Source organism: Hevea brasiliensis, chromosome 2 (genome assembly GCF_030052815.1).
Source record: "Hevea brasiliensis isolate MT/VB/25A 57/8 chromosome 2, ASM3005281v1, whole genome shotgun sequence".
Classification (NCBI taxonomy): Eukaryota; Viridiplantae; Streptophyta; class Magnoliopsida; order Malpighiales; family Euphorbiaceae; genus Hevea; species Hevea brasiliensis.
The window spans coordinates 1973967-1988657 of NC_079494.1; the positions used below are offsets into that span (position 1 = coordinate 1973967).

Genomic DNA, 14691 nt, shown 5'->3' on the forward strand with positions numbered 1-14691 from the left:
TACTAACTAAAAAAATTAAATGATGAATATATAAATGATTTTTAAATAAAATAAAATCCGACATAAGACATGTGCAGCGCGCGTGTCTTTACAAAGGGAAAGGGATTGAAAGCAAAGGACTAGGAAAACGATGTGCTCCTATCCTTTTCAGGTTGGACCTTGTCCATCCTCTCCTGTCAGCGAAGCTCATTATGCAAAGACCCACATCAAAAGCATACCCGAAATTGACACTTTTCTTTGTTTTTACTTGTTAAAATTTTTAAATATCCATTGTTACCGATTCACCGGACAAGCAGGTCTCTCTTCTAAGCCGGCTTCAAGCCAACGGCTCTTGCACGCGTGGCACGTGCTTTTACCCAATTGCGAACTAAATCACACCAGAAAATTGAAATATAAAAATTCAAAATTAGAAAAAAAATTAAAAAAAAAAAAAATTGCACGAAGATGAAACGTTGCTCTCTCTCTCTCTCTGTGGTTCCTAAAAAAAGGCTTCACAGAGAACAAAGCGAGGGTTTTGAGAACTGAGAGAAAAGTAAACACTGAGGAGAGAATTTCTCTAGAGATTGAAAGTTCTTGATTGAGATAATCACGCAGAAACTGGAGTCTTCTTCTCTGTTTTAGCTGTGTCGCTTATCTGCTAGGGTTTCATTTGATTTTTTGTGTATTAATTTATCAAGGTAAATTCAATTACACGCTTTCAGTTACGCCTTTTCCATATATTTTTTATTTATTTATTTCCCTGTTAATTTATTTCCATTTCTGGTGTTTAGAGCTGTTAATTATATGTCTCTGCATTAATTGTGATAATCTAAATTAAGTTCTCAAATCTCCTTTAATTTACATTACACACCCATAAAGCTAGGGTTCCTCTGGTTTTATTTTCATGGCTTTTGAATTCTAGGGTTCGATCTTCTCTGCTTCTGGTAATTGCTATTATTTTGTCTGGTGTGGTTTTCTCTTTCGTTTTTTTAGAGGAAATTAAAGGAGCCACAACCTTTTTTTTTGTTCTCTATTTTAAGCTGATTGGTTTTGTAATTTTCATGTGAACGTGTGGTTTCAATTCACTTATGTTTTTTATTCAATTTAGTCTTTGTGTGCTTTGATTTTATTGTTATTTTCCCTAATCACGACTCTTGTGTGCATTTTCAGGATTGAAATGGTATTTAATTGGTGAAACTAATAATTTTGATCTTTGGATTATTGCTGCTCTGCAAAACTGAGATTTATCCTTCACTCCTGCAAGTGGTAACTGTCATAATCTTTGTTCATTGGATTTTCTCTTGGGTGTTCAATCTTTATAACTATTATGTTTGTGTGATTAGATTTGTTTGATGGTTGCCTCATTGAATAAGTTGTTGGACTGGTTTCTATATTCAGAACTGAAGCTTAATTTAAGTATATGGGTTGGTGAAGGGTTTTTGAAATCTGTTGAATAAATGTTGCCTGTGTGGTTTATGAATGTGAGGAGAAGTGTGCATTTTTTTCCCTATATATGTGTGGCAGCATGGCAGCAGTGTTTGTGGTTCTAAGACTTTAAAATGCCATAGTTATGCATTATCAAATGCTTATATAGAGTTTATGTAGTAGTCAAGTTCATGGTGCCATGCATGATTTATACAATGCAACATGTGCCATTATGCATGCTAGTAAGATATCTATTTAGAATTTATTAAGCTTTGGATTTTGTAGTATATTTTCCTTCTGTTTTAATTGATGCTTTATTTAGCCTTCAATTAAATTTTTTTTCTTTTTTTTTCTTCATCAGTTATGCACAATGATTCTGTTATTTTCTAGTGCAAATCCTTGTCCAAAATCCAAATTGTGCTTACTATACTGAAAACAATTCAATTAGGGCTTGAACTCTAAAATTAAATGATGAATATATAAATAACTTTTAAATAATATATCATCCGACATCACACGTGCACCACGCATGAGTCGTGACTTTACAAAGGAAAAGGTAATTGATATTCACTGATATGGGGGGTATCGTAGATGAGCGACACGTTGAAGGTGTCTAGGAAGGGTATGAATACGGTGATGGAGGTGATTATTTAGGTTCAGCATGGTTGTCCAAGTGGTAAGGACCTTGGTCCAACCGGGTGAGATTGATAGGAGATGATCTGTACTTGCTCCTGCAAGATCACAAGGTGTTGGAGAACCAAAGGGAGCTGTTCCCAGGTGGCACTCTAATGATTAAGTTAGTGAAGGTTTGAAAAGATAATGGACATTTGTGAAGAGAATAAGAGAGCTAAGTATGGGTTCGAATGTTTTACCTTGATGCCATAAAGCTTACTGGTTGTTGGATTAATGGTTGAGTGCCAGATGTTATTACAGGATGTAGACTAGGTAGTAGTATTCAGCTTTAACGGCGTGGAATGCAGAATTTGTCTAATGTGTTAGGAGCTTGCTATCATTGAGCGCTGATTATACTGTCAGTGATAGTGACATTGATCGTGCTTTACGATGTTTTATGGTGCGGCTCATTAATGCACTTTTTAGGTTTTCACTCTTCGATTTCTTGTTCAGTCCTTATTTAGGAGCTACCTTAAGTGATCGGTCTTAATAGGATTCGGGTAATCTTTTCGAGTGATCTAACGACCGGTTGATAAAATGGAGTCCGACGAACTCCATATCCACTCGGGTAAGAATCACTATCTTTCATATACAAGCATGGCATTCTGTATATACGAAAGTGGCAGTTACCATAGGCCCATGTGTCATCAATCCATCTGGTGAATATTTTTATATGTATCATCAATCAAGCTATTGACATGGAATAGAAGCAAAGGACAAGGAAAACAATGTGCTTCTTTCCTTTTCAACTTGGACCTTTTCCATCTACTTTTAGTGAAACTCATTATATAAAGACCCACATCAAAAGGATACCCAAAATTGACTCTTTTTTTTTTTTATCTATTTAATAATTTAAAATTTTGAATATCCATCATTACTGATTCACCTGACAAGCAGGTCTCTTCCTAGCTGGCTTCAAGCAATGGCTCTTGCACGCGTGGCACGTGCTTCTACCCAATTGCTAACTAAAACACACCAGAAAATCGAAATATAAAAATTCAAAATTAGGAAAAAAATTATATATATATATATTTTTGCACAAAGATGAAACATCTCTCTCTCTCTCTCTCTCTCTCTCTCTCTCTCTCTCTCTCTGGTTCCCAAGAAAGGTTCACAGAGAAACAAAGCGAGGGTTTTGTGAACTGAGAGAAAAGAAGAAAACACCGAAGAGAGAATTTCTTCAGGGATAGAAAGTTCTAGATTGAGATAATCACGCAGAAACTGGAGTCTTCTCTGTTGCTGTATCGCTTCTCTGCTAGGGTTTCATTTGATTTTTTGTGTATTAATTTATCAAGGTAAATTTCATGCCACGCTAGCAATTACTCTTTTTTTCCATTTTTTTGATTTATTTTTTTTCCCTGTTAATTCATTTCCATTTCTGGTGTTTAGAGCTTTTAATTTTATCTAATTTAAATTCTCAATTCTCCTTTAATTTTCAATACACAACCATAAAGCTAGGGCTTCCTCGGGTTTCATCTTCACGGCTTTTGAATTCTAGGGTTCGATCTTCTCTGCTTCTGTTAATTGCTATTATTTTGTCTAGGGTGGTTTTCTATTTCCTTTTTTAAGAGGAAACTGGAGGAGCAACAGTCTTTTAATTTTGTTATCTGTTTTAAGCAGATTGGTTTTGTAATTTTTGTGTGATCGTGTGGTTTCAAATCACTTATATTTTTTATTCAATTTAGTCTTTATATGATTTGATTTTGTTGTTATTTTTCCCTAATCATGTCTCTTGTGTGCACTTTCAGGATTGAAACGGTCTTTAATTGGTGAAACTATCAATAATTGTGATCTTGGGATAATTGCTGCTCCATGAAACTGAGATTTATGTGCCTGGTAATTCTTATAGTATACCTTTAGCCTTAGATTCTACCATTTCATTCACTCCTGCAAGTAGTAACTGTCACTCCTGTGTGATTTGTGAATATGATGAAAAGTGTGCATTTTTTTTAGCCCTATATATGTATGGAAGCAGTGTTTCTGGATCTAAGACTTTAAAATTGCCAAAGTTATGCTTTATCAAATTCTTATATAGAGTTTACATAGCAGTCAAGTTCATAGTGCCATGCATGATTTAAATATTGTAACATGTGCCATTATGCATTCTAGTAAGTTAATGTATTTAGAATTTTGTAGGATCCTCCTTTCCTTTCCTTGGTAAAAGTTCCAGATCTTCTGTTGGAGATTCCCATGAATTTCACAAATTTTAGCCTCATACAAATAGAAATCACTTGATTAGTCCAAGTTGAGAATCTCAAATTGATTGTATCAGTTAGCCATTTATTTAAGCACTGCTTAGGAGACTGTTTACTCCCTTTTAAGTGTTTTGCCCAAGTTACCATAGTACCATACTTGGTCCAGAAATCTGAGAACAATAAGTGGGAAAAATTTATCTTGAGAAAAAGTTGTCCCATCTTCTTGTTAGGGTGCATCTGAAAAGAAAACGACAAAAGCACAGAAGAATATCAATGGGGAGCTAGTTTAGTTCCTCAAATACTAGGCATTTGTCCTTCCTTTCTGTTTGTAATTTTCATAAAAGGCATATTCATAGAAAAAGGGTTTAAGATTCAGAAGCCAAAGAACAATATAAAATGTCCGGCAGAAGGATATGATTAAGTTTGCAACTTTTACTGAAAATTTTAATTCTCCTCAGAAAGTCCATAAGAGCGACATGTAGAAAACTGTCATCAGGCCCCATTGCACTAGAAATAACAGAATCATTGTGCATAACTGATTGAAAAAAAAAAAGCCATAAAATTTAAGTGAAGGCTCAATAGAGCATCATTTAAAATACAACATGCATGATCTAGTTACCTTGTGATCAGCGGAAAGGAGAGGATCCCTCATGAAGTCTGAATAAAGAAATTAATCTGAAAGTTTGTCTTGCTGCTGCAAATTTTGTTTTGCATAGTTTGTTTGTTATTAAAGAGCACCAGCTTTCATGAGCGTTATGGTCCTTTAATTGGAAAAAATAATAAATGAGGCTAGATTGGCAATTGTTATAGTTTAATGAAAATTCATAAATGATCATTACTTATTCCTCTTTGAGTTTTGTCTTCCTTTTTTTTTTTTTGGTCCAAGTTTAAATATATGCTGATGAATGTTCTTATACATAAGTACTGTAACAAAACCATGGACTTTGTGACATCAATAGAAGTGTTGTAGAATATGTGCCTCCACTTTCTTTGTATTGTAAAAACCTGACACCAAGGGAGAAACCATTCCTTAATTTTTGAGGTGGTTCAACTTGTGCCACATGTAATGGCATATATTATGTGGATGTAGTTGCCTAGTTGGTGATAGTTAAGTATACGAGTAAATTTTTGTGATATTTTAAATATATAATATTTATTCTACTGCATTTTCAGTGTTTGGTGAATTTGGGTTCACCTTTCGAAAGTCTTTAGTTGCAGTTTTCAGCTGCATGGCAAGTGTTTCATCTGCTTGTTGGTCCATAAATCACTAGGAAGTATGATCATTTGATGTGCTTTTCTAGATGATTACATTTGCGATTTCTATGGCATTGTGCCGGCCCAATACCACCCACCACACCCCTCTCCCCACCACCCAAAAAAAAAAAAAAAAAAAGAGGAGTCGTATCCTGCTGGGCTTTTATTGTCAGCTAGAACCCCCCCCACCCCCCCCCCCCCCACCAATGCAATTTCTTTGACAACAGCATGTACTTGGTCAAAGTTTTGTTCAATTTGCTGCTTTTTCTTATTATTTTTTCGCATAGCTGAATTTTTTAGGCATCAACCAGCTACTGCATACATTCTGGAGCTGTTTCTTAGAATTTTTTTTTGTTCCATTTGCAGGTTAGCCTGTAATAATATTGCTGACGAAGGTAACTGTTCTCAATGGAAAAAATGGGATCAGTATACCACAAGGACTTATTTAATACTTGGAGTTGTGGAATGTGAAGCACTATGACACTTGAAGATTTCTTTACCTTGACTGAGATGAAAGATGGGCTCACAGCCCTTTCTCGTGTGCACGAGCTGGTTGCTGTAATGCAGAAAGAGAAAGATTGTATTGTGAAGAACATTGGTGATGCAACCAGGCAGTGGGCTGCTGTTGCAAGCACAATTGCTGCTACAGAGAATAAAGAATGTCTTGATCTTTTTATTCAATTAGATGGGCTTTGGTTTATAGATAGATGGTTAAAGGATGCTCTAAGGTTTGTTAGTGACACAGCTGATGGCTTTGTAGAAGAGTCTATTACTGCACTGTTAAGAGCACTGGAAAAACTGAAAATAGACAAGGAGAGGTGTGTTTCTTCTGGTATCTGGATCACTATCAATAATCTTCTTGACCACAGTAGCTCTCGTGTTCAGGATAGAGCAAGAGCACTGTTTGATAGCTGGAATCAAGGTAGGGTAACTGATGCAATTCATCATGATAACAAGAGTGCGGGGGCATTTTGTGATGCCATTGTGCTCACCAGTGAGAACAAGGGAGCAGAATATGCTGCTGTTCTTCCAAAAGGAAATGCTGATGTGGAAAATAATGCAGCTGAACCTGTTGCGGATGAAAATTTGCAATCAAGAAGTCCAAATCGTCTTCAATCAGAAAGGGTTGAAGATGTACAGATTCAAACTCATGGAAACTTGGAAGATAGACCCCCAGATCCTCTTAGCACGCCTATAATGTCAAATTCTGTTCAGGAGAGTCCTCAATTAAAGGATAAGTCCTTGGGTAATGGTGAAGGAACTACTGCAACTGAGACTCATAGTTTTGCAATTCCAAAGGAACAAAATACTGAACTGGAGTTAGATGCTTCAAAGAAGCTTGGCAGTTTCACTGACAACTCGGGTATGGTAGCTTCTCCCTCTGTTAAGGTGGAACCTGGAGCTAGTTCTTCTAGTGCTGATGCCACCTGTGCTAAAGAGGTATTGGCAGAACCTGCATATCAAAACAATGTTGATGCCAAAGAGGATGATTCTGCTCCAAACAGTACTGCAATTGTTGATGCAGGAACATCTGTATCTCCACCAAAAGCTGGGACAGAAGATGTGTTCAAGTCTATGGCTAAAGATGATTGTTCTCCTGACAATCTGCAGGATTCATCTGACAGTGACAGAAAATTAGTAAAAACTGAGTATTTAGGGACTCCTTTTTCGCGGATGGCAGACATTGGAGCAGTGGATGATGATCGGCAGCATAGCAGTGATGGAGCTGAAGATTTAAGAGATGATTCTGATTTTTCTAAGGCAGACGTGGACACCCAGAGCCCCGATCCAATTGACAGGAGGAGATCTGATATTGAACTTGAATATGGAATAGTTGATGCTCTCGAAGTTGCTCGACAAGTTGCACAAGAAGTGGAAAGAGAGGTGGTAGATTACAGAGAACCATCTTGCAGCTCATCTTCAGAGAAAATAATGGAAAGTGGTGTTAGGAAGCCAGGTAGCCCAGATTCTATAAATGCGAAGCAGGACTCACGTGTGGAGGTCCCTCTAGAAGACATTCCAACCGGACAAAATCAGCCTGCTGAGGCATATCCTGGGGAAGAGGGGCACTTAATTAGTTCCAATAATATGGAAACTGAAGCAAAAAATGGCACACATGATTTGGAGTCCTCGCAGGTGACTGAAGTGGCTCCAGAGCCAGAAGTTAAAACAGAGAAAGAGTTATGTACGTTTGATCTGAATCTAGAAGTCTGTTCTGATGATATGGATCGTCCAGTGAATCCCATCTCAACTCCAATTTCAGTTGTTTCAGCTTCAAGGCCAGCAGCAGCATCTGGATGTCCTTCAGCACCTTTGCAGTTTGAGGGCATTCTTGGATGGAAAGGATCTGCAGCTACTAGTGCTTTTCGACCAGCTTCACCACGCAAGACTTTTGATGGTGACAAGAATCTAGAGGCTGGGGGAACCAGCAGTAGTTCAAAACAGAGACAGGACAGCCTTGATATTGATCTCAATGTGGCTGAAGATGGTGATGAGAAGGTGATGGACTTTATTTCAGGAAGACAAATTCCAGTCTCATCTGGCCTGCATTCTGGGGAATCTTCACTAGAAGTGGGTCTAAGAAGGTCAGAAAGGCCCAACTTGGATTTAAATTGTATTAGCAATGATGCTGATGGTCCGCCTTCAGGTTTGAGGATGGAGGGACAGCTGTTCTACCCCCGGAATGGCCATCGCAGCCCATCTCCTGCATCTTCGTCATCGTCTATGCAGCCTTCACTGAGGAATTTTGATTTGAATGATAGGCCTCTTTTCCACAATGATTCTTTGGATCAAGGTCTCCATCTTGGCAACCAAAATGTAAGTGCTTTTGGAGGTTCTAAATTGGGTGATCCTGTTATTTCTATCATGGGTACCAGAGTTGAAGTGGGTAGTAGAGCGGAAGCCAGGAGAGCAGATTTTGTTCCTCAAAATCCATCCTTGCCAAATGGCAAGCCTCTGGATCCTACAGTGGAAGCAAATGTGTCCAGAATGGGGGGTGTTCTTGGGATTCCAACAGCTTCATACACACATTCTCCTATTTTTGGGTACAATGGACTGACCACAGCGCCTTCCATGTCCATCTCCTCGGCGGTGTATGGATCTGGTGCCTCCATACCTTACATGGTAGATTCAAGGGGAACCCCTGTGGTGCCTCAAATTTTGGGTTCTACATCTGCTGTTCCTCCTGCTTATTCCCAACCCTCTTTCATGATGAGTATGACCAGTGCACTACCTCTAAGTTTAAATGGTGCAGGGCCCTCACGGCCTAACTTTGATCTAAATTCTGGTTTTGCAATTGAAGGAGGTCCTGGGGGTTTGAGGCAACTTTTCATGACTGGTCAAAGCAGATCAATGGAGGAGCATCTGAGGGGCAACTTGCAACCCTCCTCGAGCTCTGGAGTGGGTGGGAAAAGGAGGGAACCAGATGGTGGTTGGGAGCCTTTCTCGTTACAATATAAACATCCACAGCCTCCATGGAGATAGACACATCCAAATAGCCGAAGTTCCTCTCTTGGTATAAAGTTCATAAATCCAATCGAGCTGATTGAAGTTTGGATTGCCAAGATAATTTTAACGAGTATGCAAGCCCATTGGCTTCAGCGAGGTGGAGGAACTGAATAAAAATGGGGGAATTTATGAATGTAATATGATTCATGAGATTAATTGCCGAAGAAAAAAAATTTTAGGTTTTATTTGTTTTAGTTTCTTATTTTCATTTCTGTGTTTCATAGATCATCGCAGTTATAGAAGCTTGGTACATGTAGCTGTAATATGTTTTTTCTCATATAGCACAGAAAATTAAAGGAACTAATAGCCTCTATGGCCTAGTTTTTGCAACATTTCTAGGATTGAAGGTAGTCGGCTAATTCTGATCGCTTCTTTTTCATTGTAGTTCTCTTGAATGCAATCGAGTGATCCAATACGTTTTTTTTCCCCTTCTCTCTCTCCTTTTAGGTTAGAAATGGGAAGTCAAAGCTCGAGAAAAAATTATTTTATTATTTTAATATTTATATAATTAAAATTTATTAAATTTAATTTTAAATTATTTTTAATACTTTTAAAAAGTGTAGCTTTTACGGACATATGAGTTTGAATTTCAATTATATATATATATATATATATAGAGCAGTTTTAACAATTATGCTAAACATGCCATACAAGACATCACTTGTGTCATGAAGCAACCGATAGAGAAGAGCCCGAAGAGGATTCAACTAGCAAGCAGATCTGGCAGAACTTGCACGTTTAGAGATGGTGCTTTTGTTGTCTTGATGGAGAATCTGTACTGGAATCAATTCTCACTCTTAACTATTAGCAAAATTTAATGATAATACAACGGAATGAGGTCACTAGAGCTTAGAGTATTCACTAGTTTCTTACCTATTTTGTGAAGATTGCAGAGAGCAAAATGGGAGAAACTAAGTTGAGTAATAAAGAACTGAACAAGGCCATTACAGTATGGTAGAGAAAGAGAAGAATTAGTAGAAGTAAACATTAAAAAAGAAAATAATTAGTAAATATTTTCTTGTTGCTTATATTAAGAACTTGAAGACCGCTTGACGAAGAAAGTATAACATAAAGTGCAAAATAGTGCATTTTATTTATATTCACAAAATTTTATTGTTCTTTAACATAAATAAAGCAATGTGAAATATGGCTGGTGGGTCAAAGCTTTGTGGGCCAAGCAAACCACCGAAAAAATGAAATGAACTGTGTTAGTGTCGAGCCCCCATTTGGTCAAGACTCGAGAGAGCCACTATAGCATAGAAACCAGCCTAGTGGGCCCCAAGGCTTTTGAATCTATCATTATCAACTACTATAATAAAATCGTTATATGAATTTATCATTATAAACGATTATAATAAAATCGTTATATAACATCAATCTCATTAAATAAAAATTTCTCTTAGTGGGATTATCAGTAACTAAGCCATAGGCATTTCGATTGATATAATTACGTTAAGAAATTGATTCAACCATATTCTATAAGAAATTACATGTGTAATTGTTTGATACAGCACCAGATGGTGATAGCACCTCCTTATCCTTGAGGTATTATCTATCATCTGCCTTTGGATCTCTCTGCAGTAACTGCCTCTTCCTCTTTAGATATGGAATCATGGTATGGAGCTTGCATGTACAAACTGAGGTAGATAAAAATTTGTCAAGCCGAGACTTCACAGTGGACAGTGCAACCTGCGCTTATAGTTAACAATATTGACATAGATGATAAAAGGAAAGGAACAAAGATAAGCATCTCGTCTTAATCTTTATAGGAAAGTAATCTATGACATTTATCATGATAGTAAAGCTAAGGTAGCTACTTGTGACAAAAATAGAGATACAAACATCTTCTCACTCGCATCAAAAATTGGCGTACTACCTCCAATATCCAGTTAATCTGGAGACTGCTATCATATGATAGTGTGGATATCAACTATAACAACAATCATCATTTTTTATGCTTAAAATATCCGCAAACCAGGTTCGACCATGAGTAATTAGCAGATCCTGGCACAAGAAGTGAATTAGAAAATAAAGAACCTTCCAATGTTATCTTACACTTCCCAGTGAGCTTATATTTGAGGTTTGGGGGTTTGAAGATAATCTTAGCCATGGGGACTGAAGACTAACTAGGGCAGGTTTAACTGCATTAATGAAGTTCTGGTTTTCTATATTTTTCGGAAACTCGTTATATCAAAAACCATATTTCCATCTGAACCCCATGATCATGAACATCACATAATAAATTGTTCGTGGAGATTTAAGTAATAGCTTAACTATCAAACTTGGTTTTTTTAACCTATTCTTCAAGAAACAGCATAGAATAACTTGGAACGCAACATCATAACCAGAAAGGGAGAAATTTTAGTTTTGATTCATACCGAGATTTGCTCTTAAATGAATTCTTGGACTTTTTGCCTCCCATTCCACCATTGCTCTCTTCCTCTTTTTATCAGTGACGTCACTTTGGAATCTTTCCCGCAACTCTTCAGTCCTTGATTGGGTTCTTTCAGGACGCTTTGATTTCTTGCCAGCAATTTGCACAATCTTGCCGGCATCTAGTGCCCTCATCACAATCACAGCCTTCGCTACTTTAGCCCGTCAGTAACCCAGGTCAACCACTGACATCCCTGTCTTCTCTTTCTTATTTTTTCCACTATCCTGCAGTATTTTATATGTAAGTACGAAATGTCACAAGGCAAAGAAGTGAACCTGAACATTGAAAAAAGCTGTTTAAGGCATTTAGCTTGATGATCTATGAAAAGTTGAAAGAACACATGCGAAGACAACCGTGCACCAGTTCTTTTATCAATATGGATATACACTTTTATCTATAATTTGATATATTCCATTAATAATGATGATGATGAACAGTGGTAACAGAAGACTCACAAATTATGTGCACGGAAGCAGAGAACACATACTTCTGATTTCTCAATTTGATCTTCATTCTCCAGTACTATGGAAAGTGCAGGGCAACTGTGCTGATGTCTTATTGATACAGATAGGCAGCAACCTGAACCGAAGGGGAGAACAAAAAGGAGCTGGATCACTTATTCTAGAAGGCACTAGAAAGGTTCTAGAAGGTTCCCAAGCAGCTATGAGTGTTCCAGAAGGTTCTCCGGAAGTTATCCTGCTAAAAGCACATCAGGTGGAGCCAAATCCAGAAGCCCATGTGACCACATCAACTGTTCATATAAAGAGAGAATACAAACAGGAAGAGGATGGGAATTGGTATTGAGTACGTAATTTCCAGCTAGTATAGCTTGGGGGCAGTAGGTTTTTACTGCTGGGGTGTGAGGGAGATAATTTTATCTTGTTCCACTGGACCCTTTTCGGGTTTTGTTGGATTTGATGAGCTTTTGGGAATATTTGGTGGAAAATTATGTGTGCAAGGAAAGGAAATATTTTGATGCGACGTGTTTTTGTTGAAAAGGAGAGGTTCTCCATATTTGGAGCATCTTTGCCTATAAAATGGAGAGTGATGTGTAGAGAAAGTGAGGGAGTAGAGCGTGTGGAGTGTTGAGAGAAAATGAAGAAGAAAACAAAATCTGTGTTTGAAGTTCATGTTTTCTCTCCATCTTTAATCTCTATTTTGTTATAGTTGTTTATCTTTGATGAAAAATATTTTGTGCTCTCCCTCTTTGATTTTCAACATGGCATTGAGCCTCCATTTTCCAACAGTTTTGCTGAATAAAATTCTCTTCTTCTCTTGCTGCCATTTCTGCTCTGTTTTCCTTTGTTTTCTTACTTTAATTGCTGCACTGTGAATTGTGATTCCATACTCTATCATCCACCATCTAATCTGGCTGCTTGTCTTTTCCTTTTCTTCAGCCTGTTGGGCACTCAACCTCATTCCCAAAACCTTTTTCTCTGTCACATTAATTAGTTGGTGAAGTTAATATCATATTCCAATTACTAAATTTAACCATCTTCAAAACTGAATCAGAGTTAATTCAACAGTTGAAATAACATGGGTATGTGCTCCAACCAAGAATAATGACAGACTAGCATGCCACTTAGAAAGATTTCTTCCCATAGAATGAAGCACCACCTTCACTATAACTCCACTCCTCTAGTTGAAAAACCGCTTTCAACCAGAAAATAAACCTTATTTGCCATACAAGATTCTCTGCCATAAAATTATACAATGGATTAAATAGAATAAATATTTCAGTTGCAATTTTCACAGAATAAAAAGTCATCCTTTTATGTTCAGAATATTTTTAGATTATTGTTTCCACTTCGATCAAATAACAACCTATCAATCAGATTGAAATTTGTATTACAGTATCAGCAGAAAAATCAGAAATATATCATCCCCAAAAACCTAAATGATTTCCAAATGGCTAAGTTTATTAATTTTAATTATCATAAATAATCATCACTAGCATCCCTGATAATCAAATATAAGCCAAAACCAAAAACAGAAAAGAACGGAAAAATCAGAAATATATCACCCCCAATAACCTAAATGATTTGCAAATGGCTAAGTTTAACTTAAATTTTAATGGTCTGAAATAATCAACATTTAGCATTTTCATTCCAAATTGTTTACTTTGGGGACTGCCTGATAATCGAATATAAACCAAAAACGAAAACAGAAGTGCTTTTGCTACAAGTTTCTTCTCTTTCTCCGTTACAAAACACGTTCTTTTGGGGCGGGCAAAAATTTCATCCTTATGTGTAATAATATTTTCTGCCTGTGCAAGTGCATTATGTTCACTGCTTTTTACTAATAACAGTGTTCATGGCTGCAAAATACTTAAACTAGGCAGCAGAGACGATCTACAGATACTAGTGATCCCTCACACAATGCCAATGCAGGAAAAACTTAATATTTTAAAAATAATAATAATAAAGCCATGACCATTGAATATGAGCATTATATTATGGAAGACATCACAAGTAAAAGCAGTCCAGACAGAAGAGCATGGGCAAGTACCTTTGTTGCTTCCATTTCAGCTTTTCTAAAAGCTATCTCTTCCCTGCAGCAATTCAACATCTATAACTTCAGTCCAAATAAAGAATATCAATGTTTGGCTTAAAGAGCTTTGATAATGAATCCCAATCAAAACCTCTCCTCTTGAAGAACGCCAGCTACTTGATCTTCCATTTGCTCAATTATCTGAGACCACTTAGCAATTGATTGCTATGCAACAATACGGCTCTTCAACTTTGAACCAGCTTTCTTTGCCTAATACACTGATAGAGCCTCCAAGTGAGTCATATCAGGCTCAATTGATGATGCAGATGAAAGGAAAGAAAATTTGGAAATTGTTTCTATTCAGTCATCCTTTCATAATTTCTATGTTAAAATCTTCAGCTAATTTCTAATATGGGATCTGCATTTAGACTATTAACATAGCTGAACCCAGAAATCCATACAAGCTAAAAAAAGAAGTTTAAATTTGTAAACTTCACCATTGACAGATTGGTCATGGTCCACGGTAACAAAATCAATTAAATGAAGAAGTAGAAGAAGAACAATATGTGTCATTGCCAAAATCAGATAACAGTATCCTAGGGAGATCCAGATCCTTATGCAGCTAGAAAGCTACAAAGAAAAGTACAAATTCAATGAATTTCTCAAAAGCTAATAATACGCCTAGCTTTTATTAGCTTCTTCTTCTTCAGGATGTGATAATTCGGGCTCCTTGTC

At 36.9% G+C, this 14691-nt stretch overlaps 1 protein-coding gene across 1 annotated transcript; it reads left to right on the top strand.

The window, feature by feature from the left end:
- Window positions 1-409: 409 nt before the first annotated feature.
- LOC110673765 (uncharacterized) lies at window positions 410-9459 on the top strand. Its single transcript, XM_058131801.1, has 4 exons — window positions 410-677; window positions 1150-1245; window positions 3825-3912; window positions 5892-9459. Exon 4 carries the CDS (start codon window positions 6003-6005, stop codon window positions 9006-9008), a length of 3006 nt encoding a protein of 1001 aa, XP_057987784.1. The 5' UTR covers window positions 410-677; window positions 1150-1245; window positions 3825-3912; window positions 5892-6002; the 3' UTR covers window positions 9009-9459.
- Window positions 9460-14691: the final 5232 nt, after the last annotated feature.